Source organism: Camelus ferus, chromosome 23, assembly GCF_009834535.1.
Source record: "Camelus ferus isolate YT-003-E chromosome 23, BCGSAC_Cfer_1.0, whole genome shotgun sequence".
NCBI classification, from domain to species: domain Eukaryota; kingdom Metazoa; phylum Chordata; class Mammalia; order Artiodactyla; family Camelidae; genus Camelus; species Camelus ferus.
Genome location: NC_045718.1, coordinates 29,214,208 through 29,240,846, shown reverse-complemented (window position 1 = coordinate 29,240,846; position 26,639 = coordinate 29,214,208). Strand labels below are relative to the sequence as shown.

The window sequence follows — 26,639 nt, the reverse complement described above, 5'->3', positions numbered from 1 at the left end:
TCTACATAGATGATCATGTATTCTGCTAACCAAGACAGTTTTCTGTCATACTTCCTAATCTGTATACTTATTTCATTTTCTTGTCTTATTGCATTAGCTAGGATATACAGCATGATATTGAAAACTAGTAGTGAGAGGAAAAATTCTTGGTTTCTGATCTTAATGAAAAAGTTTCAAGCTTCTCACCATTAAGTATGATGTTATCTGTAGGTTTTTGGGCAGGTATTCTTTATCAAAGTTGAGGAAGTTCCCTCTATTCTAAGTTTACTGAGTTTTTATCATAAATGGGCACTGGAATTTGTCAGATGCTTTTTCTGCATCTATTGATATGATCATGTGATTTTCAGTTTTTTAGTATGTTGATGTCATGCACTATATTAGTTGGTTTTCAAATACTGAGCCAGCCTTGCATACATGGGATAAAATCCCACTTGGTTGTGGTGTATTAATTTTTTTTATATATGGCTGGATTCAATTTGCTAATATTTTGTTGAGGACTTTTGCATCTATGTCTGTGAGGTATGTTGGTCTATAGCTGTCGTTTCTTGTAACGTCTTTTTCTGGTTTTGGTATCAGCATAATGCTGGTGTCATAGAATGAGTTAGGAAGTATTTCCTCTACTTCTACCTTCTGAAAGCAACTGTAGAGAATTGGTATGACTTCCTCCTTAAATGTTTGGTAGAATTCACCAGTGAACACATTTGGTCCTGGTGCTTTCTGTTCCGGAAGATTATTAATTATTGATTCAATTTCTTTAATAGACAGAGGCCTTTTCAGATTCTTTCTTTCTTCTTGGTTGAGTTTTTGTAGCTTGTGTCTTTCAAGAAATTGGTCCATTTGATCTAAGTTATCAAATTTGTGGGCATAGAATTGGTCACAGTATTCCTTTATTAGCCTTTTAATGTACATCAGTTGTGCAGTGATGTCCCTGCTATAATTTCTGATATTAGTAGTGCTCTCTCTCTTTTCTTTTTTTTTTTTATTTGTGTTATTTTACAATCAAAAAGTTAACCTAGAGATTATCATACTAAACGAAGTAAGTCAGAGAGAGAAAAACAAATATCATATGATATCACTTATATGTGGAATCTAAAAAATGAGACAAATGAACTTACTTCAATGACAGAAAAAAATTTACAGTTATCAAAGTGGAAGGGGGGCAGATAAATTAGGAGTCTGGGATTAGCAGATACAAACTACTATAAATAAAATAGATAAACAACAAGGTCCTTCTGTATAGCACAGGGAAATATATTCAACGTCTAGTAATAACTTATGAAAAAAAATATGTATAACTTAATCACTTTGCTGTACACCAGAAACTAGCACAACACTGTAAATCAACTGTATCCCAATTTTTTAAAAAGCTAAAAATTTGTTAGAAAGCACACTAGGCAAAACATAGATTAAGTATACTCTTTACAAAAAGATTTACCACTGAAAAGAGAAGAAAACATTTAAAGGAATTTTAGTGTGAACAGAATTATAAATATATGAGATAATATAAACTATTATCTATAGGTAATTCCTCTTCTTCCCAAGTTCCCAGGGGAGTTATTAAATTTATATAAAGTATTCAACCTTACATTGCTTTTAAGTGTGAAAATCTGTTTGAAAGACACTTTACTGGAAAAATATAATTAAACCAAATTGGCTCAAAACAAATCAACAATAAAATAAAGGACAGGCTACTATGCAGCAACAAAGAATGTGGTTGCAAGAGAATTTTTTTTCAAATTTCAAGGAAGAGTTTATTTCTATGAGCACAGAAAAAGAAGGAAAGCTTTACTTTACTCTACTTTATATAAGTTAAGAGAACCCTGAAACAAAACTTCTCCAAAACAGCATACAAATAATAAAACCAGACTCATCTCAATATTAAATTTAACAGCAAAAACTGTCAATAAAATGTTAACATTTGTAGTCTACTGTTATATTGAAATTCAACTATTATGTGAGCAACTGATTTCCAGAATGTAAGAACAGTTCCATGCTAGAAAACTTACTGTAATTTCTGTCAAAAATAGATAAAGGGATCCCTTTTCCCCTTAATTAGCCTGGCTAGAGGCTTATTGATTTCACTGATCTCTTTAAAGAATAAGCTTTGGTTTCACTGATTTTTTTCTATTGGTTTCCTATTTTCAATTTAATGGATTTCTGCTCTAATTTTTATTATTTTTCTTCTGTTTACTTTAGATTTAATTTGCGCTTCTTTTTCTAGTATCCTAAGGTGGAAGCTAAGACAATTAATTTTAGATCTTTCTTCTTTTCTAATATATGCATTCAGTGCTATAAATTTCCCTCTAAGCACTACTTTTACTACATCCCACAAATTTTAGTAAGTTGTGTTTTCGTTTTCATTTAGTTCAAAATATTTTTAAGTTTCTCACGAGACATTTTATTTGACGTGTTATTGAGAAGAGTGTTACCTTTCTTCCAAGTATTCTGGAATTTTCCAGCTATCTTTTTATTATTGACATCTAGTCTAATTCCATTGTGGTCTGAGAGCAAAGTATGATTCCTGTTCTTTTAAATTTGTTAAGGATTTATTAAGGTTTATTTTATGGCCCAGAATGTGGTCTGTCTTGGTGGATGACATGTAAGCTTGAGACAAATGTGTATTCTGCTGTTGTTGATGAAGTAATCTATAGATGTCCTTATATCAATTTGATTGATGATGGTGTTGAGTTCAACTGTCTTTACTAATTTTATGCCTGCTCGATCTGTCCATTTCTGATAGAGTTGTGTTGAAATTTCCAGCTAGGATAGTGGACTGACTTATTTTTCTTCACACTTCCATTGGTTTTTGCTTCATGTATTTTGGTGCTATGTTGTTACATGCATACACATTAAGTATGTTACGAATTTTTTGGTTCCTCAGTGCATTTCTTTTAATGTGATGTAATACATAGATTTATTTTCTTGTATCTAACCACTCCTGCATTCTTCAGATAGAACCCAGCTTGCCATGGTTTGTATTCCTTTTAATATGGTTTTAAATTCAGTATGCTAGTATTTTGTTAAGGATTTATGTATCTACTGTCATTAGGAATACTGGTCTATAATTTTTTTTGTGATACTATTAATATGGCTTTGGTATAAGGGTAATGTTGGCCTTATGGAATGAGTGCTCCCTATTTTTGTAGTCTGTGGAAGTGTTTAAGAGGAACTGTTGTTAATTCTTCCTTAAATGTTTGGTTCAGTTCACTAGTGAAGCCGTCTGGTCCTGGTCTTTTCTTTGTCAGGAGGGTTTTTTATTACTGATTCAATCTCTTTGTTTACTTGTAAGTCTGTTGAGACTTTCTATTTTGTATTGTGTTGTGGTAATATGTGCGCTTCTAGAGCTGTCCATTTCACCTAGGTTACTTTGTTGGCACAGAGTTGTTCATAGCATTCTCTTACATTCCTTTGGCTTTCTGATGAAAGGTAGTAATATCCACTTTCATTTCTAATGTTAGTTATTTGTTTCCTCCCTCCCTCCTCTCTCTCAGGCTAGCTAATTTGTCAATTTTGTTGATATTTCAAAGAATCAACTTTGGTTTAATTCTCTTTATCATTATTCTGTTTTCATTTTATTGAACTCTGCTCTAATCTTTATTATTTCTTTCCTTCTGCTGGCTTTGTTTCCTTTACTCTTCTTTTTCTAGTTCTATAAGATATAAAGTTAGGTTACTGATTTGAGATCTTTCTTCCTTTTTAATATAGGCATTTGCAGCTATAAATCTGCCTCTGCACACTGCCTCCACTGCACCCCATGTGGTGTTTTCATTTGATCAATCTATAAGTACTTTCTAATTCCCCTTGTGATTTCTTCTTTGATCCACTGGTTGGTAAAGAGTGTCTTGTTTAATTTCCACTTATTTTTGAACATTCCAGTTTTCATTATGTTATTGATTTCTACCTTCATTTCACTGAGGTGAAGTAGAAACTGTGTGTGATTTCAATCTTTTTACATTTATTGAGATATATTTTGGCCTAACACTGAGTCTATCCCGGAGAATGTGCCAATTGCTCGAGAAGAATGTGTATTCTGCTGTTTTTGGGTGGACTTTTTTTTTTTTTTTTTAATACATGTCTGTTAGTTTTAGTTGGTTATGGTGTTGTTCAAGACCTCTATATTCTTACTGATCTTTTGTCTATATGTTCTGTTATTGGAAGTGGGGTATTAAAAGTTTCTAACTATTATTCAAGCACTTTTTTTTCTCTTAAATTCTATTGCAAAGTATTCTTAATGGAGTGAAGATTCCTACAACCTTGTAAAAGGGCAAAAATAGGCTTCAAAACTGACATGTGTATAACTTTCAATCCAGAAATTCTACTTCTAGAAAATATCCTAAAGAAATGATAGTATGATAATAATAAAAACTAACACTCATTGAGCCTTTACTTGGTGCCAGGCCATGGGCTAAGCATTTTAAGGGCATTAACTTATTTACTGGGTATTTTTATTATTATCCCAAATTTGTAAGTGATACAAGAGATTATGAGTGTTTGATCAGTAGATAAATACATGTGATTCCAAGTTTTCAATGCAGCAGTGTTTATTACGGAAAAGAAAAAAGGAAGGCAAACCAGTGAACAGATTGGCACTGAGACTTAGAAAACCTGGGTTTAAATTGCACTTTATCAATAATGACTATAAAATCCTTAATTCTTCTGCGTCTCACTTTCCTCAAATGCAAATAATCTTAGATTTCTTCCAGTTTGTACTTTATGATTCTTGTTTATTACCAAAATCACCTAAGGTAGTGCTGGAAACAAGGCAGTCCCTGACTGTAAGTTATTTGAGATGCTAATGTAACGCCTTCTACACATTAATCCTTCCCTAGAAGCACAGGTATTTACAGAAGAAACACCTCTACTTCAGAAAGCTAGCCACAACCGTGCAATCATGATTAATCAAATAAACAAAACAATCCCCTAAACAAAATAAGACATAATATCTAGTTTATATTTGTATTTCTAGCAGAGAAATCTTACTTGCAACCATAAATATTCAATCATCAGAGAAAAAGCAAGTTCTGACCAATTCTACCACATCATTCTTTCATTGATATAATACATTTTTTAAACACATATTAAATATTTGGCCTTGTGCCAGGTTAATAATATACCAGTCTGTGTTTTCAATAAGCTAGGTCATAGTTTGGGTGGGGAAACATTTTGTGAATATATAATTACAGTAAGAACTATTGTAAAGTTATTAACAAAATTCTATAGCAGTACAGAATAAGATATATTTAGACTTCCTGAGACGGCTTTCAACTTGGCTTTTTTATTTGCTGGATGAATAAGATAGTAGACTAGGCATGTTTAGGCAAGGAGTGGGTGGAGGTGGGAGCTGGCAGACAATGCAGAGGAAACAGGATATGTAAGGGTTAGAGTCAAGTAAAGGCAGATATCACACTCAGATTATAATTTAATGTTATGGAAATAAAATGTCAATTTAATACTAATTCTCTCACTTTGACAGATATCATATTATTATTATTATTATAGCTAATAGTTTCTAAGCACTTATGATGTATCAGCTTACATACTTGTTACATAAAACCAATGAGATTGGGTTTTACAAATGAGAAAATATTGGTCCAATGTTTTGTCCAGCATTACACAGCTAGTAACTGATGAGGCTAGGCACTAAAACCAGATTGTCCAACTCTAGAGCTGGCACAGGATTTCCCTTGTTAAGCACTTCTGCTGAGATGTGTTAGTCCATGCCAATTATCCCATTTAACAGAAGTATCTGCAAAGATACCCCTGAGCCTCTCCTAAATCACTTAAAAGATAGAGGGTCTGGACACCTAATCATGCCTCCCACGCAGATTATCAAAATATCTTGTCCAGATATGCAGCCCTTCATAAATATTTTAACTCTTTCCTGATAGACTTCTCCCCACTAAACATAGCTTTCCTTTTCCTTACAGAATGATTAGGACGTCTACAACAGCTTCCTATGGATAAGAATGAGAGTTAAGAACACTATGTTTGAAAGATAGCTAGTTTCTACTGTGTATCAAAAACAGTAAATAACTAATAGCCCTACTAAGCATAAAGAGGCAAAAATTAATTCAACTTCATAAATGTGAAGTCAAACGATACCTTCAGTCCCTCTAATTCATTTTCCAGTTGCTTAGAATAGTGCTCGCTCTGTTCACGCAATTTCCTGTCTTTAGATGCTTCAGCAGCTACAGCTTCTGTATGAACTTCCAGCTTTAAAATAAAATGAAAAAAGCAGATTTCATGTTTATAATTGTTTTTCCAATAAAATGTTTTCCCCCATGGGAATTTACCTTGCAATAGGAAGATAACTCAAATGCTGAAATTCATATTAAACAGTATTACCAAACTAAAAAAATAACTTTGTTTTCAAAAATTAAAGAATGAAATATATATTATGTCACTAGTCTGAAAAAGAAGCTTTAATCACTACCCCATGGGCACTACAAAATTTGCCTGACTACTAACCTCTTTTTTGGCTCTTTCTGTTCTGCGCAGTTCTTGCCTTAAGCTTTCAACTTTTTGCATCACCAGGTCCACCTCTTCTTCCTTATCTCGGACATGGCGAGCAAGTTTCTGTTTTTGGGTGTGCAATTCTGTTAGCCGCTCATTGATCTCCATGAATTCCTGCATGGCCAGTTTCCTCTGACAGTGTGCGTCTTTCAGCTCTTTGGATTGGTTTTTTAATCGCTCACTAGCCTGGACTAGTTCCTACAGTTTTATAAAAAGAATATAAGTTACCAATCTGCAACCTAAGGACCCAATTTGGCCATCAAAATAGCTATCATGAAGTCAAGAAGAGCCAAAATTATTCACTTCAGAACAAAATTAAAAAGAAATGAACTACTTATGAACAGATACTAAGAGCATGGTGCTCTGTTCATATTCTCAGTTCCTTATGCTAACATACTAACTGCAAAGGAACAGTTCATTTAACCTTCTGGTACCTTAGTTTCTCTAAGTAAATGTATAGGAATACAAGATATAATGGTCAAAATAAAGATTTTGTGAAATTTAATGGACACTTGTGAGATTAAAAAAAATATGTTGAATGATTACAAATGATAAAAACAAGGGCTGTACTTGATGTGGAGACAAAATCTTGGGCAAGAAGTGAGGAGAAAAGCTACACTCTAATAAAAATGAGAAACTTAGAAGGGGCCAAGGTAGCCTCAGGTCAGTAGAATTACCTGCCTCCCAGCAAAAGGAAATGTAAATGTTCTTTGAGGAAGAGCCTTAATGAAATCTAGGGTTTTTGGTTTTTTTTTAAAGAACACACAAATATGAGCTCACAACCATAGATTCCCAAACACCCAAAGGAAAACAACCATAAATAAGCAAATAACATAAACAATAAAAATAAACCCCAATGGTATTTGGATATTAGAATTATCAGATACTGATAAAACTGCTATATATGAAATGTTTGAAGAAATAAAAGGAAATCCTAAAAATGGGAAAATGACAAAAGACTATTAAAAATGACCAAGCAGATTTATAAAACAACTTCATAGAACATTTAGAAATGAAAAAAATGTAAATATTAAAATTAAAAACATGAATCCAACAATATATAAAGCTCTACCTTTATGAAGCAAGAAAAATAAAAAGAAACTCAAATCCTGAAACTTTAAAAAATAAAACATATAACAACAAGTAAAAATTTAAAAAAAAGAAATCAGAGGGAGAAGAAAAACCCAAATCACCTATTCCTCAAAAAGGGGGGGGGGGGGGAGATAGAGTAGATATTTAAGAAGTAACAATAGTAACAGGGAAAAGTATTTTTAAAAGAGATGAGAAAATAATTAAAATTGTACATCCAGAAAAATTACTTTTCAAGTATGAGTTTAAAAAATAACGAATTTCATACCAACAAAAATTGACAGAGCTTACTACAATCAGCTCTGCACTAAAGGAACCTCTAAAACATTTATTTCAGGAAAAAGAAAACTGATTTTAGAAGGAAGGTCCAATGAAAGAGAAGTGGAGAGCTAAGAAACTGGCAAACACAAATATAAATGTAAATAAACTTGAATATAAGATTGCATTACTAAAATGTCTCATTTGTACAGTAAACAAAAATGATATAAGTGAAATATAATATAATATAAATAAAATATCAAAACAGCACAGTAGTTGGGAAGAGGTAATAGAGCTAAAAGTTCTCAAATTGTTTGGGAGCAGTAGTTTAAAATATTAAATCTAGACTTTATTAAATACACATGATAAAATTCAATTCTATTAGAAACTGCTAGAATGAGTAGTGAGTAAAATGGGAACAAAAAACAAACTAAAACCTCAACTAAAAATCAAGAAAAAAATTTTGCGAGATGAAAAGAATTCTGGAGATTGGTCTAACAACAATGTGAATGTATTTTACACTGCTGAACTGTACACTTAAAAATGGTTAGGACAGCAAACTGTATGTTATATGTATTTTGCACAATTTAAAAAAAGAGCAAGAAAGGAAACAAAGATAAGCATAGAAAAAGCATGACAAACAGAAAGCAAAAAGGCACAAGTGGTAGAAACATGTCCTTACACATTAATCAAAGTAAGTATTACAGGGTTAAGTTCACCAGTTAAAGGCAGTTTGTTATACCAAATTAAGAAACAAAACCTAGACTTAAACAGAAAAAGTATTTTTATAGCACACAGTGATAAAATTCTATTAACTAGAAAGAAATTCCATTCTAAATTTTGTGCTTCCATAAGACAGACTCAAAGTGTATTAGAAAAAACTGCTAGAACTTCATAGAAAAATTGGTGAATACATCATCATAATGAGAAATTCCAATTTCTCAATCATTAACATATAAAACAAGTAATTAAAAAACACTGAATATAAAGAAGATTTGAAAAGCTTAATTAGCAAGCTTCATATATAGAACTTGCATCCAATATTGGGAAACACATTCTTCTCAAGCATATATTGAATATTTAAAAATGAAACAGTCTAGGTCATGCAGTAAATCTGAGTAGGTTTCAAAGAACAGATATCATACAGATCAAGTTCTTTAATAACAATACCACTGAAATAGAATTTAAAAAAAAGGGCTAAATTCTGTAATAACTCACTGGTCAAGGAGAAAAATCATAAAGAATATTAAAACATTTAGAACTGAAAATTTTTAAAATCAAAAAACAATAAAAAATGTTTAGTACATACTAAAACTTGAGGGTGCTTAGTAAAAGATATACATATATAAATTTATATATAAATTTATAGTCTGCAATACTTATATTGAAACCAAAAAATGAAGTTGAAACTCAATGAAATTCCACATAAAAAGTTAGAGATAGAACAATACATTAAGCCTTTGGTCCAAATATGAGATGATAATAAAGTGCATAAATTAATGAAAAAGAAACATGAGAATAATGAAGAACAACAAAGCCAGAAGTTGGTTTTTGATCTCACTAAATATCTGGTGATGTCAAAAAGGGAACAAGAATAAACGCACAAAGAAATAACATTAAGAAAGAGAGATTATAACTTCAAATCTAGGAGAAATAAAAAGGATAAAAGAATGCAATGAAAAACTTTACATCAATTTATCTGTCAACTTATGCAAATACAATTTATCAATACTGTTTCAAGAAGAAATAGAATGCCTGAATAGTCCTGTAACAATTAAAGTAACTAAACCAATAGCTAAGAAAATTTTCCCACTCCCTTCAGTGGGAAAGAATCTCCAGGCTCAGATGGTTTTACAGATGTTTCTGCCAGTGTTTCAAGGAACAAAATGTCCCTCTTATACAAACTTTTCTAAAGAACAGAAAAAGAGGCAGTGCTACTCAGCTCATTCTGAGACCAGTATAACCTTGATACCAGAAAAAAACCAGAAAGATAAGAAAAAAAAATTATAAGCCAATGTTATTACAGAAAACAAATTAAAACTCCTTTAAAAAAAAGACATTAGCAAATCAGTTGTATAAAGTGGATAAACATGAACTCTGGAACTAGACTCTTTGTGTTGAAATTCCAGTTCCCCCACTTTCTAGCTCTACGATCTTGAGTAAAGGTACTTAATTTCTCTGTGTGCAGTCTCATCATTCGTAAATGAAAAGAGGACAACCACTACTACTACTGCTGCTGCTGCTGCTACCTAAATCATACGTTTCTTTAAAAGATTAAATGATCTAAATATGGAAAGCACTTAAACCAGTACTATTGGAACTGAAGCTACATAAGTGTTACCTATACTATCATATTATTTTTTAGGAGACAATACATGGGCAATGTTGTTTCATCAAATTTCTAGAAATTTGTTGCTATACTGTGCAGAAAAGCACATTTAATAAATTCAATACACATTCTCGATAAAAATGATTAGCAAAACAGGAATAGAAGAAACCTTTCTTAACCTTATAAAAAATATTTACAAAAAACGTACAGAAAATATTATTATTAATGGTGAAATATTTAAAGATATTTTCTTTGAAATCAGGAGTAAGGTAGGGACACCCAATATCATCACTTCTATTCAACATTGTATTGGAGGTCCTAGCTAATACAGTAAGATGAGAAAAGAAAGAAGAGTGGGGGGAAAAATCAAGAGGAAGAAACAAAACTGTTATTATTTGAGAAAATCATAAAGAACCTCAAATATAGTTTTACAATTAATAAGAGTTTAGCAATGCTGCTAGAATAGAATCAGTAAGAAAATATAATTTTTAAAGATTCCATTTATAATATGAAAACACAGAAAAAAAACATTTAAGGAAAGGCAAACGAGACCTGCATAAAATATTAAGGAGAAACATTTTAAAAGACTTTAAAGATACACAGAAGATATACCATGTTTGTGGATAAAAAGACTGTGGGGCTGCAGAGAAAATAATTTTATGTTCTTGTACAGTTAGACCTTTCTAGGCAAGTTTTACTGAAACTTAGGGCCTAAAAACCTTGTAAAGTAATTTATGACTAATTTAGATAGTTAGAAAACTCCAAAGCGATTTAACTCCTGGACTTCTGTGTTTACATTTCAAGGAGGGGCGGAGAGAGAGATAAGAGCCTGGACCAGGGAGATATCCTCTTCATAGAGCTGGAGACTTGGGCTTATCTTTCCACTGGTGATTTATTTTTATTCCAATGGGTCCTCCATCCTTCTCTTTAGGTTTCCAAGGAAACCCTCAGAAAGGTAAGTAGAAATGAGGGAAGCAGAAAGCATCTGCCTCTCTTCTCTATAAAACCCCCCTGATTCACTCTTCCAAGGCTCCTCCTCTACCATACAGACTCTGTCTGTGTAGGATTTCATCCATCCATCCAGCTCTCATTGTGTTGCTCTAAAGGTAAGAACTGGTATACAGGGAAGCCATGTGGTTAATGTTTTGCTGTATGTAAATCGTAATACTCTGCTCTGTTCTTGAAATCTGTGTGTGCATTTAGAATAAATATGGATAAGAACTTAAGGACTCAATATTGTAATGATGTCAGTTCTCCTGAAGTTGCTCTATAGATTTAATACAACTTTAATCATTTCCCATCACAGTTTTTCAAGAATAGAGGGTTGAGATACAGACCCATGAATAAACGAAAATTTAATATATGAAAGAGTTGACATTGCACATCACTGAGGGAAGGAGGGCCTATTTAGTAAATAAACAACTGGTTAGTTGCATGGGAAATAGTGAAATTGGTTCCTTATGATCCACAAAAATTAATTTCTGATTCATTAAAAATAAGCCTAAATATGAAAGACCAAACTTAAGAACTGCAAGATAAAAATTTAGAACTGTTTTTTACCTCAGATTCCTTACATAAGGCAGCAAATGCACTAATTGTAAAGATAAAGCTTGATAAATTTGACTATATTAAGATCAAAAACTTTTGTTAATTAAAAGATTCCATAAAGAAAGTGAAAAGATAAGTCACTAACTGGGAAACATCTGTAATGTACATAATTGACAAAAAATGTGAATGTCCAGAAACTTTCAAGAATTCTTACAATAAGGAAAAGACAAACAACCCAACAGAAAAATGTATAAAGGATTTTAAGAGGCATTTCACAAAAGAATAAATATAAATGATAAATAGACTTTTGTGAAGATACTCATCCTCATTAGTAATTAGAGAAATGCAAATTAAGGCCATACTAAAACATCATTTTAGACTTAAAATATCAATTTAGATTAGGCTGGCCAACAATAATGTATCTACTATTATGAAGTATCATTGAATATAAAAACTTCTACACACTACTAGTGGGAGTATAAATTGCTATAAGCAGTCAAAAATGATTTGACATTATCATAAAAAATAGAATTTGTGCATTGTGTATGGCCCAATTATTCTATTTTTATTTGTGTGTGTGTGTGTGTGGATGCATGTTCAACAATGTTCATAGCAGTATCATTTATAGTAGCTATCAATTATAAGCAACCTAAAAATGTCTGCAAACAAAAAATTAGATGAATAAATTGTGGGTGTTGACATAATGGTATATTATACACCAACTAAATGGATGAGCTACAGCTACATGGATGAATCTTAGAAACATAACACCGAGTAAAAAAAACAAATTGCAAGAAATTGCATACACTACTTTACAAAGCTCAAAAACAAGCAACACTAATATACTGAGTATAGACATACTAATATGTGATAAATGTTTTTCCTAAGTAAGGGAATGATTAACATAAAACAGAACAGTGATTACCAAGGTCAGGGAAGTGAAGAGAAAGGAATAGGAAATGACTACCCAAAGCTATGCCACAAAATAGGTAATGTTCTATGTTTTAAGTTGGATGCTAGGTCCATTTTATCATTTACATCAAAATTTATATAATGTTACATTGATTCTTTTATAAGCATCAAATGAAAAAAATCTTAAAAATATCTGCTGCTTGTAGGATATTAGGCAAATCACTTAAAATTCTTTATCAATATGATTTGTTTCATTTCAGCATTACCCTCTTCTCAAAATATACTAAAAGGATTTTTAATATTAAAATTTACTAAAAATTGGCAAAATATCTGTCACTATAAATCTAGAAATCAGATGCTCATCCTTATTATGTTAACTAAGTTTGGCTGAGTAATCCTACCTTTAAATACATAATAGTAACCACTAATATAATATTATTATTAAAACAGATAGAACATTTAACTGTTATAAATTCCAAATATTATTAAATTGGTCATGAATATAAACAGATCTATACACAACACCGCTTGAAAGTGCATCAAAAAAAAAAGTAAAAAAATACTAATCTAATTCAATTTGACCTTGATAACTTTCTCTGTTAGTCTTTTTGATTAGTTTCATCAGCAAAAGGTTATTTGTTTTATTTTTAATTACCTTCACTTCCTCGCAGGCAGCAAGACTTATCATAAGTCTTCCCAGAACGACAATCTGTATTATTAGTGAATTATATACTACATCATTGAATATAATTTATACTATATCATAAACCATTTAATTCTTTTTGTGTTGGCTAGTATTAATTCCAACATTTTAAACTTTGTTATTGAAAGGCAAAGTACACACAGCGTGTCATTTAAGTGAAGTATTTTTCTCTAGTGCTTGAATATTATATACCCTATTGTACTGTTTTCACAGTGTCTTAACTATTAAAACATTTTGTTGATATTTATAACACTACTCAAGTGGTCACAAAGTTCTCATGAAAATAACTAGCTTATTTCAACCATGCTTTGAGAGATAAACTGACATTTTAAAAAACGATTGAAAAATTAAAGGAATTTTGTTATAACCTTTTAAGAATGTTCATTTTAGCAAGTCACAGTGAAAGTATGTCTGTATTTCCAACTATTCCAGACAATAAACAGATTTTAATCTTTTCTCATTCATAATATTTTTTTCAATAACATTTACTTTTAGTTGAGTCCTTTCATTATTAACTTTACATAAGAACAAAAGATCCTGAACTTTAAAGCCTCAAAAATATAAAAGTTTCTTCACTGCTAGCCATTCATCAAATTATATACACCAAAATAACTGTTGAATTTTTTAAACCAACTTTCTACAGATAAAATGTACTATATTTTATTGTAATTCATTATGAATGCTTCCAGTATATAAATTATACAAGATTAAGAATTCAGAACAGGCTTTAACAATCTATCCACATATTTTTACCTTATTTAATTCTTCCCTTTCTTGTTGTAGTGTTTTGATTTGTTTTTCATAAGCTTTGATTTGTCTAAAAGCATCATCTAGCTCTCGCCTCACAGAATTAGCTTCTTCAAGTTGCTGTTCCAAGTGACTTGATTCTAAAAAGAGGAGACAATGTTTCTTTTACTATGTGCATAAAAACGAACACTTAAAACCAAGATTTAAAACAACTAAATTAAAAAAATAAAGTATTTTGAATTTGGTATTAGGCTTATGGACACCACATACCAGTGACTTGTGACAATTAAATGCTTATCAGTTCACTGTAATAATGGTGAATGGATAAGGCCAGTGTGAAGAGCAAAATTTATATGCAAAAATGCCTTACGTATCTATTAGGAAAAAAAAAAACATACTTCCACAAACAGTATCTCCACAACCAATTAAAAACTTAAAACTTTAACAAAAAAGAACAAAACCAATCAAACAAACAAAACATACAAGATGTCCCTTACTGTTGGTTACCATTCTTACACTGCTATTACTCAAATTACTGTATGACGGTTTTGCTTCTAATACTGTGGTTCCAGACCACCTAGTCCGGTTTCACTCACTAGTGGTGATTTGAAGAATAAATATTAATTTCTAAAAGCAAATATCTGAAAGAGGCTTAGGAAATCGAGTAACTTGACTAAAGTCACATTGCTAAATGAGTATCAGAGCTAACTAGAGTCCATCAATTCTTACATCAACTTCTCTAACTTAAAAAGCATCGTAATTAAATAATGTTTAATATTATCAATTCAGAAGTTATAAAACAAAATGAAATTATTAATTTTAACATGTGCTTAAGTAAAATGTAATAAATTGATATGAGATATTCCTGGCATTAAAAGTAAATTAGCAAATTAAAGAACTGAAGCCAGTGAAAACAGAAACCTAAACATATTCATTGCTAATTTTGTTCTGAATATTTTCTATTCTTTACAACCTTGTTACTCTGAGTGTCATCCCCAGACAAGTAGTATTAGCATCCTCTGGGAGCTTGTTAGAAATGCAGAATCTCAGGCTCCCATCCCAAACCTAATGAATCAAAATCTGTATTTCAACAAGATCCTCAGGTGACTCATTTGCAAATTAAAGATCGGGAACAAATGTACAAATCACTGCACATTGTTGAATTTGATGCTTTCAATAAATGAACAAGTGTTTATAACATATTAGTCCTGTTGAAAAGAGCATTTCATTTGTATAGATAAGTTCTGTAGTCAAAGTCACTTGCATGCATTCGTGTATTACACACTAACTGATTCTAGATTCTTTAAATAATTTACTAATATTCAGTGACTTAAACTTATAGATTTATTAAAAATTTAGTTATCTTAGGTATTTTGAAAGTCTAAACATATTTATAGATAGCATATTTTTTAGCAATTTCAAAAATATCTACAAAGTTGCATTTAATTAGTTTTCATTTTGCCTTAATAGTATGATTTAATAAGTGTTTTAGTTGAAGAACAGTAAAAAAGATCAAGGGATGTCTAATGTTAAGGATCATAGAGTGTTTAGTCTTATATTCAGAAAATTACATTTTTATCATTTTTCAAATTTCAGCAGTTCACGTGGGAATTTTTCTGCTTATAACTAATTTTTTCAAACATATTAAAATGATATTTTGTTATTTTAAGTTTTTAGCATTTTTAGGATTTCAACAATTTTTAATAAGAAATCAATTTAGTTTCCTATTTCTAATAATTTGGAGTCAAAATTTAGTATGTGACAACTAAATGACACTTCTGTCATTTCTGGGGTCATTTAATCTTATGGTTAAGGTATATTAATCTAAAGTAGCAACATGGTGCATTTAGTAATACCTTCTGAGAACGCTTACTTCCTTTCTTCAACTTTGAAAAGTTCTTCCCTAGCATGTTAAATTTTTTTTTCAAATTATTGAGTCATTTACTTATCTAAACTGCTCTGTATTAGAAACAAAAATGAAAGCAGTATTTCACAAAACGTCTACGTCATATAAAGTTTACAGTAAAATGTATTAAATGGGCTAGCTTCAATAGTCTTTAAAGATGTTTTTATTGTTTTATTTCAATATGGGTTAAATTTTAGTTATATCCCAGCCATTTCACTTTGGCAGCTTTGCAATGGAGTTAAGTAGATATACAAAATACATGTCAGATTTTTGTCATTCATATTTCAGATACTTTTAAAATGGACAAAAAGCTCAAAATATTCATTTAACAATAACATATAATTTATGACAAGTACATGAGGAAATGTACTGGATAAAGAAGTGTTGGAGAAGACAAACCCAATCAATTACTTTAAATCCTCTAATATGGAGAGAAGTATGGCACTTGTAATTTGGAATACATAGAATTTTATATTTCCCCAAGATAAAAAAAAACAAATCAAGAAAAATTCAGAATTCATTGAATTTTGGCCAACTACTGTAAAATGGCTCAGGCAGAAGAGCCTTCACTTGAACTAGAACAGTGAATTCGATTAAAACTTCGAAAGAAATCCTCAAAGGCTATCAAAAATATCTATCAAATATATAACAACACAATTAGCCATAACAATTGAGATGAAGTTATTAAAAACTAGTTTTAGTGAATAAATAGAAAAGCAGTACTAGGAAAATGGGGTTAGCTCATAACAACTGAATGGTTTTTAGCTCACAGCTGCTAGTAGAATTCTGAAACTCAATCTGCTAGTAATGAGGATTTAATGAGGGCACAATATGTAGTAATTTTCTTTGCACTGCGTGGTATATAAGAAAAATATAAAAAATGATCTCTGTCTTGAAGGAGATAAGTTAGGAACACAAGAGTAAAACTCTTTAAATCATAAATAAAGCAGAAAATCAAATACAAATTGTGTGGCAGGTTATATGGATGGTATAGGACTTAAAAGAAGGGCAAAAAAAGCACATGCATACCACAGCACTCACAGTGGAATGCTGACAAACTGCAGAGCGGCTGAGACTGGAGTCAGGGAGGCTGGTAGAACGAACAATTAAAGCACCTCTCTCTGACACACAAGAGCAGTGTCAAAGCTTTTCCACTACGGTTTTATTTCTAAAATAATTTGTAACTCTCATGATGTGGAGAGATGTTACCTCTAACCATGATGAAGGAAAGCAGGTTCCCCTATTATCATCTCCCTCCATTCACTATCTTTCTCCTTTACGTACATAATGTAGGACAATATGTGAGTATATGTAAGAGTGAGAGACAGACAGAGACAGAGGGAGAAAGGGACACAGGCAGACAAAGAAAGGGAGAGCTATTTTAGAGAGCTGAGAAAGTACGTGGAGGTGCAATCAAGAATAGGAGTTACAAAGCACATTACAGATTACAACAAATGTTTTATTTAGAAAACAAAAAAGCATTCATTTATTATCTGATGTAAAATTGTTAAATGAGAATTTGAGTTTTTATTTTTGCTTACAGATGGTCAATAAATATGTATTGAGTATCTGCTATATGGTACCAAGAAACTCTACCCTACTTCCCTAGAGTCTGGAGTATGATGAGGAAAGCAGATATTAAAATGAAATTATAAATAATTATAAATGTATTATAATTTTCTAGGAGTTTTAAAATATTGGAAAACACTTCCAGAGGTAAAGAAAAGATAGACAGACATTAATGGTAGATAACAAAGATCTTACATATGAAAGATCTGGAGTACTATTATAGGTACTTTGATACATCAATGAATAAAATACCCCGAGTCCCTGTTTTCAAGGAGCTTATAGACTAAACAGTGAAATGAGAGAAGTAAAGCGATATACAAATTAAAAAATGTAAACAGCCTAAATGTCCATCGACAGACGACTGGATAAAGAAGATGTGGTTATTTATACAATGGAATACTATTCAGCCATAAAAATGACAACATAACGCCATTAGCAGCAACATGGGTGTCCCTGGAGAATGTCATTCTAAGTGAAGTAAGCCAGAAAGAGAAAGAAAAAAACTATATAAGATTGCTTATATGTGGCATCTTAAAAAAAAAAAAAAGAACACAGATACAAAACAGAAATAGACTCGCAGACATAGAATACAAAGTTGTGGCTGCCAGGGGGGAGGAGGGTGGGAAGGGACAGACTGGGAGTTCAAAATTTGCAGATACTGACAGGCATATGTAGAATAGATAAACAAAATTATACTGTATAGCACAGGGAAATATATACAAGATCCTGTGGTAGCTCACAACAAAAAAGAATGTGACAATGACTATATGTATGTTCATGTATAACTGAAAAATTGTACTCTACACTGGAAATTGACACGACATTGTAAACTGACTATAGCTCAATAAAAAAAAATGTTTAAAAAATGTGTCAGAGGTGAAAACTTTCATAGAGGAGTAAAAGTTTACCAGGTGAAGAGTGTTTCCAAGCAAACAAAAGGAAAGGAAAGGAAGAAATAGATGGCTGGATGAATGGATGGGTGAATGAAAGGGGGAATGGAGAAAAAGAATATAAGAAAAAAAAATCAACTAAATATGTAAAAACCTGGAAGTGATTAGGTGAAACTAAAAGCAGTTCACCATGGCTAGGATTAGTGGGTGAAGGAGTAGTAATGAAATGAAGCTGGAGAGGCAAATACACGCAAAATAATGAAGGACCTTGTAATCAAAATTGAGAAATTTAAATTTTATCCTGGAGGCAATGGAGACCCACTGAAGATACTTATGTATGTTGAAGCTGTGATATGATCAAATTTACATTTTAAAAGCTTACTCAGGGGACTTCTGCTCCCAGAAAGATGGAATGGATGTATTTCCCGTTATTGCCATTAAGTACAACTAAAACCTCTCACCATTATACATAAAACAAGCATAAGAGGTCTGAAATTGGAGAGAAAAAGGATGACTGACCAGGGACAGTGTGTCAGGAACACTGGAACTACACAGTGATAAGTTTCCTTGGTTTTCTTTTTGGTTCATATTTCCCAGACTTAGAGCTAAAGAAGCCAGCAACCCAGAAATGTCAACAGAAGCAGAGAACAAAAGCTCCAACAAAAGCCTACTCTTTCTGGCCAAAGAACCAAGAAAGGGGCAAATCAGCAGAAAAGTTTTAGAAAATAACCACTCTACTCAAGTTAAACACCACAGAAAAAAACGGTGGCCCCACATCCACCTGTGTCAGCAAAAGACAAGTGAGAAGCCATATTTCTAATCACATGAGGCTATAATGAAGTGCTAGAACACACCATGAGGGTAATAAGAGGAGGGGGCCAGGATTTTCAACCCCCTTGGTTGGTAATAAGCCCCTTCCTACTCACAGCATCAGTGGTGACCACATGGGGAACCAGGACTTCCACCCCACTTAGCAGTAATGAGGATCTCCACCCTTTCCCCTTTGGGGTAGTGTCAGAAGAGAGTAAGAACTTCTATCATTGCCCAGCAGTAATGAGGCCACTCCCACCACAGTGTTAGTGGAAACCAAGCAGGAGGCCGGAACTCCCCTTCCCTTCCAGAAATAACAGGCAGTTCTTCTTTGAGTGTCAAGGGAGTCCAAGTGGGGAAACTGGATTTCTACCTCAACCTGTCAGTGAGGAGATGGTAATCCCCTTTCCACTGCTGAAGTGGTATCAGGAAAAGCCAGCTAAAATGGAAGGTTAAAATAATATCTAGAATCATTAATCAAAAATCACTCATCCTACCAAGAATCAAAGCAATCTCACCCTGAATGAGAAAAGAAAATCAACAGATGCTGATGCTGAAATAACAGAGATGCTAGAATAATCTGACATTAACACATCTATAATAAAAATGCTTCAATGGGTGATAATGAATGTATTTGAAACAAATGAACAAATAGAAGATCTGAGCAAAGATACAAAGTCTCAACAAAGAAACAAAAAGTTAAAGAAGAACAAGATGAAAATTTTAGAAATGAATAAAATAAAGATCTCAGTGACTGGACTAAGCAGCACAAAGGAGCGATCAGAGGAATCAGTAAACTGGAAGATATAACTACAGAAATTAACCAATCTGAGTAACAGGAAAAAAAGAATGAAAACAAAATTAACAGAACCTCAGAGACTTGTGGGATGATAACAAAAGATCTTATATCCATGTCATCAGAATCCCAGAAGAAGAGAAAGTAAGCAGGTCTGTAAAAGTACTCAGAAAAAATAGAGTCTAAAAAAAAAAAAAAAATCCCCAAATTTGGCAAGAGACATAAACATACAGATTCAAGAAGGTGAACAAATACCAAACAAACTAAGCCCCCCTATTTCCATGCCAAAACACGCCATTAAACATCAGAAAACTAAAGAAAAAGAAAAACCCTGCAAGCAGCCAGAGAAAAACAACACCTTGGATAAAGGGGAAAAATACTCAGAATGACCGTGAATTTCTCCTCAGAAAGTAGGAAGACCTAAAGGAAGCAACACAATATTTCTCAGATATTAAAATTTTTATTTCACTATCAACCCAGGCCCCTATGCCCAGCAAAAATATTCTTTAGGAATTAAGGGAAAATTAGGACATTCTCAGATGGAAGGAAAATGAAGAGAATTTGTTGACAGTAGGCTTATCTTTAAAAAATGGCTAAAGGAAGTTCTCTAAACAGAAAGCAAACAACAAAACAAAGAACTCAGCAATATTAGGAAGGAAGAAAGAATCATGTAAAAACACTGGTAAATACAATAGAATTTTTTTCTCTTAAGTTTTCTAAATTACATTCCATGGTTGAAGGAAACATCATAACCATATCAGATGTGCTTCTAAAACATCTGAAGAGGAAATAATTAAAGCCATTTCATAATAAACAGAGAGAATAAACAAGTGTTATCAACATAGAACAGACTTATAAGTATAAGATAGTTTATGTAAGCCTTATGGTATCCACAAAGCAAAAACCCTCAGTAGATACATGAAAGAGAAAGATAAGGGAATGGAAAGTGATCAAAACACAAATGAAGTCAGTAAGAGAACAGAAGAAAGGAACAAAGGAACTATAAAATAGCCAGAAAACAATTAATAAGATGACATTAGTAAATCTATCAATAATTACTTTAAATATAAATGGATTAAATTCTTCCATAAAGACCCTGATTGGCTGAATGGGAAAAAAAAAATACAACTATGTGTTGCTCATGGGACTCACTTCAGCTTTAGGAACACAGATAGGCTGAAATTTTTTTTTAATATAATAATAAAGGGGTCCATTCAAAAAGAGGATATAGTAATTTTAAATTTTTATGACCTCAACTTTGTAGCCCCTAAATATATTAAGCAAATACAATAGATCTGAAGGGAGAAACAGACAGTAATACAATAATAGTAGGGGACTTCAATATCCTACTTTCAACAATGGATACATCATCTAGACAGAAAATCAATAAGGAAATATTGGACATGGACTATACTTTAGACCAAATGGATCTAACTGACATATATAGAACATTCTATCCAACAGCAGCACAATATACATTCTCCTCAAATATACATGGAACATTCTCCAAAATACATCAAGTTAGGTTACAAAACAAGTGTTAAATTTAGAAAGACTGAAATCATACCAAGGATCTTTTGCAACCACAAAGGTATGACACTAGAACTCAATAAAGGGGGAAACAGGAAGATTCACAAAAATGTGAATTAGACAACACATTCCTGAACAACCATAAAGAAATTAAAAGAAAACTTAAAAAAATGTTGAAACAAAACAAAAATGGAAAAAATATACCAAAACTTACAGAATGCAGCAAACGCAGTTCTAAGAAGAAAGTTCCTATCAATAAATACCTATATTTAACCAAAAAACAAAAAACAAACTCAAACACCTAACTTTACACTTCAAGCAACTAGAAAAAAAATAAAGGTATTGACCAGTAATCAAAATCCTTCCAACAAAGAAAAGCCCAGGATTTAATGGCTTTATTGGTAAATTCTTCCAGACATTTAAAAAAAGATTAATGCCAATCCTTCTCAAATTCTTCCAAAAAATAAAAGAAGAGGAAATACTCTCCAACTCATTTTATAAGGCTGGTATTACACTGATACCAAAAAGCCAGACAAGGGATGCCAAAAGCAAAAATCAACAAACAGAATACATCAAACTAAAAATCTGCACAGCAAAGGAAATCGTAAAATAAAAAAGCTACATTTGGAAAGAGAGAAAATATCTGCAAATCTTATACTTGACAAGGTGTTTGTTAAACTTAATAAAGGGAAGCCTCACTAAAATGGTGCTGGGAATCCAGAAGAGGGAAACTCTTACGTAGTACCTCTCTACATCAATTTCAGGAAGAATTGTCCATTACACACCCCCAGTAGAAGACTCATCAATTACAGGACCCAACAGGAAAGATGTACATTGCATCTCATACGAGAAATCAACTACCCCAGGAACCTACCCAATGAGAAACCGTCATCACCCTGAATTCTCAGTTTCCTCTAACAGACTTTCTCTCAAAACAACCCTTCCCAACCTCCTCATTTTTCTTTATAAAATAATTTTCCTCTCCTTTGTTTGTTGGATGGACTTGCCTATGGTTTTTGTTGTGGTCTGCTTGTCCCAAGTTGCAATTTTCTGCTATTCCCAAAGAAACCCATTTTTGCTGGTAAAATAACTGATTTTTATTTTTAAGGCCAACAGCTTAATATAGAAAATATGTAAAGAACTCATTAACTCAATAGCAAAGAAATAAAAATCCCATCAAAGGGGATTAGGAAGCAGAGGTGCTGAATAGACATTTTTCTAAAGAAGACATAAAGATGGTTCACAGGTACATGAAAAGGTGCTCAAAGCCATTAATTATCAGGGAAATGTAAATCAAAACCACAATGAAACATCATCTCACATCTGTTAGAATGGCTGTCATCCAAAAGACAAGAAATAACAAGAGTTGGCAAAGATGTGGAAAGATGTGCTACAGGAAATAAGTGAGACAGAGGAAAACAAATACTGTGGAATCTTAAAAAAAAAAAAAAAAAGAACTCATAGAGACAAAATTGGTGGTTATAAGAGGTAGGGGTGCAGGGTAGGTTAAGGGAGTAAAGATGATCAAAATGTACAAACTTTCAGTTACATAATAAATAAGTACTGGAAATGTACAACATAGTGACTACAGTTAATAATACTATATTGTATATTTGACACTTGCTAAGAGAATAGATCTTAAAAGTCCTCATCACAAGAAAAAACGTTTGTGACTATGCGTGGTTATAGAAGTTAATTAGACTTACTAAGGTGACTATTTCACAATATATACAAATATTAAATTATTACATTGTACACCTGAAACTAATACAATGCTATATATTAATCATATCTCATTAAAAAACAAAAAAAACAACAAAAAAAGAAAAAACCAAACAAACTAAAAACCCAAAGGCAGTATAAAAAAAAGAAAAAAGAAAAAGAAAAAACCCAATATCCCTCATATATATAGATTCAAAATTCCTTAACAAAATACTGGGAATAGAATTCAATAACACATAAAAATAAATATACACCATGACTAAGGATGTACATATTCCAGAGATGTAAAGCTGGTTCAATATTTCAAAATCAACCAATTTAATCTATCACATTAACAGATTAATTAAAGAAAAAAAAAGTTCATGTCGATTAATACAGAAAAAATATTTGACAAAACTCAACACCCATTCATGATTAAAAAAACCTTAGAAATAGAGAAATAGAAGAGAGCTTCTAAATTGATAAAGAGTATCTATTAAAAGCCTACAGGTGGGTGGGAAGGGACAGACTGGGTTTCAAGATACTGACAGGCATATGCAGAACAGATAAACAAAATTATACTGTGTAGCACAGGGAAATGTATACAAGATCTTGTGGTAGCTCACAGTAAAAAAAAAATGTGACAACAAATATATGTATGTTCATGTATAACTGAAAAATTGTGCTCTATACTGGAATTTGACACAACATTGTAAAATAACTATAACTCAATAAAAAAATGTTAGAAAAAAAAGCCTATAGTTTACATTGTACTTTAAGGTGATGGACTTAATGCTTTCCAAGATAGGAAAGAAAGCCAAGATGTCCATTCTCACCATTCTTCTTCAACATAGTGCTGCAAGTTCTAGCCAATGCAATTAAAGAAAAGAAAAAGCATCCAGATCAGAAAGGCAAAAGAAAATAGTTCCTATTCACAGACACATGATGATCAGCACAGAAAGTCCCAAGGAATCTTAAAAACAAACAAAACAAAAAATTTAAAAACCCTCCTAGAACTTATAAGCAACAGACTCATGTGAATAAGTTTTCCAAATCCATATTATATCTTTGAAGATACATTACTAATCACCCTAGCTGGTTCTGTGTTCTAAAGAATGCAAATACATTCAGTGTCACTGATGTTTTATTACTGATATTGAAGCAAAGTAAATGATTCTGCTTATACTCCTAAACTAATTTATTCTTAGAAAGAGATGTTTCTTAGGAAGAGAGCCACTTAAAAAAACAGAACAGCATAAATTTTGCTCAAAATTAAAATCTCCCTCATGACTTAAATAGTCCTTTTTATAAGAGACATGGTGTCAGATTCCTTCTTTTGCTTCACTTATTTTGGCCTAAAACTGCATTTCTGGAGAGGCTTGACTATCTTAGCTAAAATATTACCACCTTTTCTCCCCCTACACTTACTGAGATAATATGATGCCTCTAAATTCTGCAAAAGGGTCCCATTTCACTCACAGAACGAACTGAAGACCTTAAACGGTCAGCAGGACTCCACTGATCAGGCAATGAGCCCTCTCCATCTCCTTACTTGTCTACCCTCATCTCCATCCATTCTCCCTGCTTGCTCATGCTGCTCCAACCATGCTGTCCTCCTGTGTTTTGTCTGAAGTCAAAATGTGCCTTGAGAGTAGAAACCATTCTCATATGCTTTTCTCTCTCTGGCATATAGCACACATCACGTAACACATGACAGGCACTCAATAAATGTTTTTTGTATGAAAAAAAAATTTTTTAAATATCTACTAAACTGAATTAATAATGAATCACAGAAATTTACCTCTTACTTGTTTCCTTAGTTTTTCAATTTCTTCTTTTAAGTTTTTTATTTCTAAATCTTTGCTTGCTGTTAGTGGACCATCAACAGTTGAATACTGCAGAGCCTGGACAGTCTGTGTTGACTCTTAAAAAAAAAAAAAGAAGAAAAGAAAGAATAAGAAATATGACATATAACCTAAATTTTTAAAACTAATAACAATATATTTCTTTCTAGAGAAATCCTTACTTAATTCAATTGATCAACACATCTATCCATTCACAAAAAAGCATGTAAACACATTAAAATTAAATGACAAAACTCCACTGAGCATGTCATTAAAATTATATGTAGGACACAATCTACCTTCAAATATGTGAGATTTCTCAGTTTTAAATACTTTTGGTACACTCCACCAGAAAGTCAACTATTCAGCCCCATTTCTTCCTAGCAGAAAGTATCACCACAGGATCACCCCAAAAACATTGTTATGTCAGATAATATAAGAAAAACTGAGTTGGTGTATGAAGGGAGGTTTAGAGATGTTAATATACTATGTGTAGAAGGTCTGGCCTTCTAAATATTATGTATGAACACTGAGGCCCATCTATAGATGACTTTGGCTCATAATCTTAGTTAAAATAGAGATTTTTCATTTGTCTTGTGGTTCTAATCAGAAAATACAAGGTATTAAAAGAAACATTAAATCTATTGAGGCTTATTCCCAGATACAACCAAAAGATATGGAAAACAAGAAACGAAAAGACCCTTGTCCTAAAATAGTTATTTTGCTATCTTACAGAGGGTTCCCAAATGGTAAATCTCTATCTCATCATAATTTTTTGTTAGTATAAATCATTACTGACTGCTTTAGATTACTAATGCTAAGATTACTTAAATTTAAGATTACTAATATCTAAGTTGGGAGTAGGAAATAGGGAATATAAAAATATCCACTGGTACCGTTTTTCCCTTCTACACCTCACACACAGCAGGGTATGGAGATAGGGTAGGTATCCTTGTTCCTCTTTGCTACCTCTGTCCTCCCTGTAAATCCCAGATCTGCTAAAATGCCCATTATCTGGTTATTGCAGTTATCCTCTGCCCGCTTTCCATTACAGCTCTTTCATTATTCTTAGTGACCCTTTAACAAAATAGATAATCCAGCCAACACCGGCTTCACAGGCATACAAATCCCCTGTGCAGATACTCGTTGGAGTTTTTACCCAGCAGCTATTCCTCTCTTCCTGCTTGTAAATCAATTTCAGGTATCAGACCACAATGTGCTTAGACAAGATAGGCCCAACCAAAACTGAGGTTGGTTTAAACCAATCATGACAGTTCCAATGCCAGTAACGGTTAAAAATTAGGTATGTAACCTAGTTAGAACTAATGGTACCTTGAGAAGAAGTCCACTAGGGGACTTCTTGGAAAGGTTTTAATCTCCTATTAAGTGAAACATATATTAAAGGAAATGAACTTTCTTTCCCCTTTTTTCTCGGTCTCTGGATGTGTGAAGACATGAAGTCTGGAACTCTTTCATTTCAGTAATGTGGAATTA

At 32.3% G+C, this 26,639-nt stretch overlaps 1 protein-coding gene across 13 annotated transcripts in view; it reads right to left on the bottom strand.

Annotated features, from left to right (window-relative positions):
• CDC42BPA (CDC42 binding protein kinase alpha) overlaps nucleotides 1–26,639 on the bottom strand; it is a 239,835-nt gene that overhangs the window by 88,731 nt on the left and 124,465 nt on the right. For 11 of the 13 annotated variants that reach the window (XM_032466574.1, XM_032466571.1, XM_032466572.1 and 8 more), the window contains exons 11-14: nucleotides 25,103–25,225; nucleotides 14,106–14,239; nucleotides 6,469–6,711; nucleotides 6,103–6,213 (exon numbers count right to left, since the gene is read on the bottom strand). In XM_032466574.1, coding sequence (XP_032322465.1) covers nucleotides 6,103–6,213; nucleotides 6,469–6,711; nucleotides 14,106–14,239; nucleotides 25,103–25,225 — 611 coding nt within the window. The remainder of the gene's footprint in view (nucleotides 1–6,102; nucleotides 6,214–6,468; nucleotides 6,712–14,105; nucleotides 14,240–25,102; nucleotides 25,226–26,639) is intronic. The other 2 variants (XM_032466573.1, XM_006188113.3) reach the window with 1 other exon arrangement.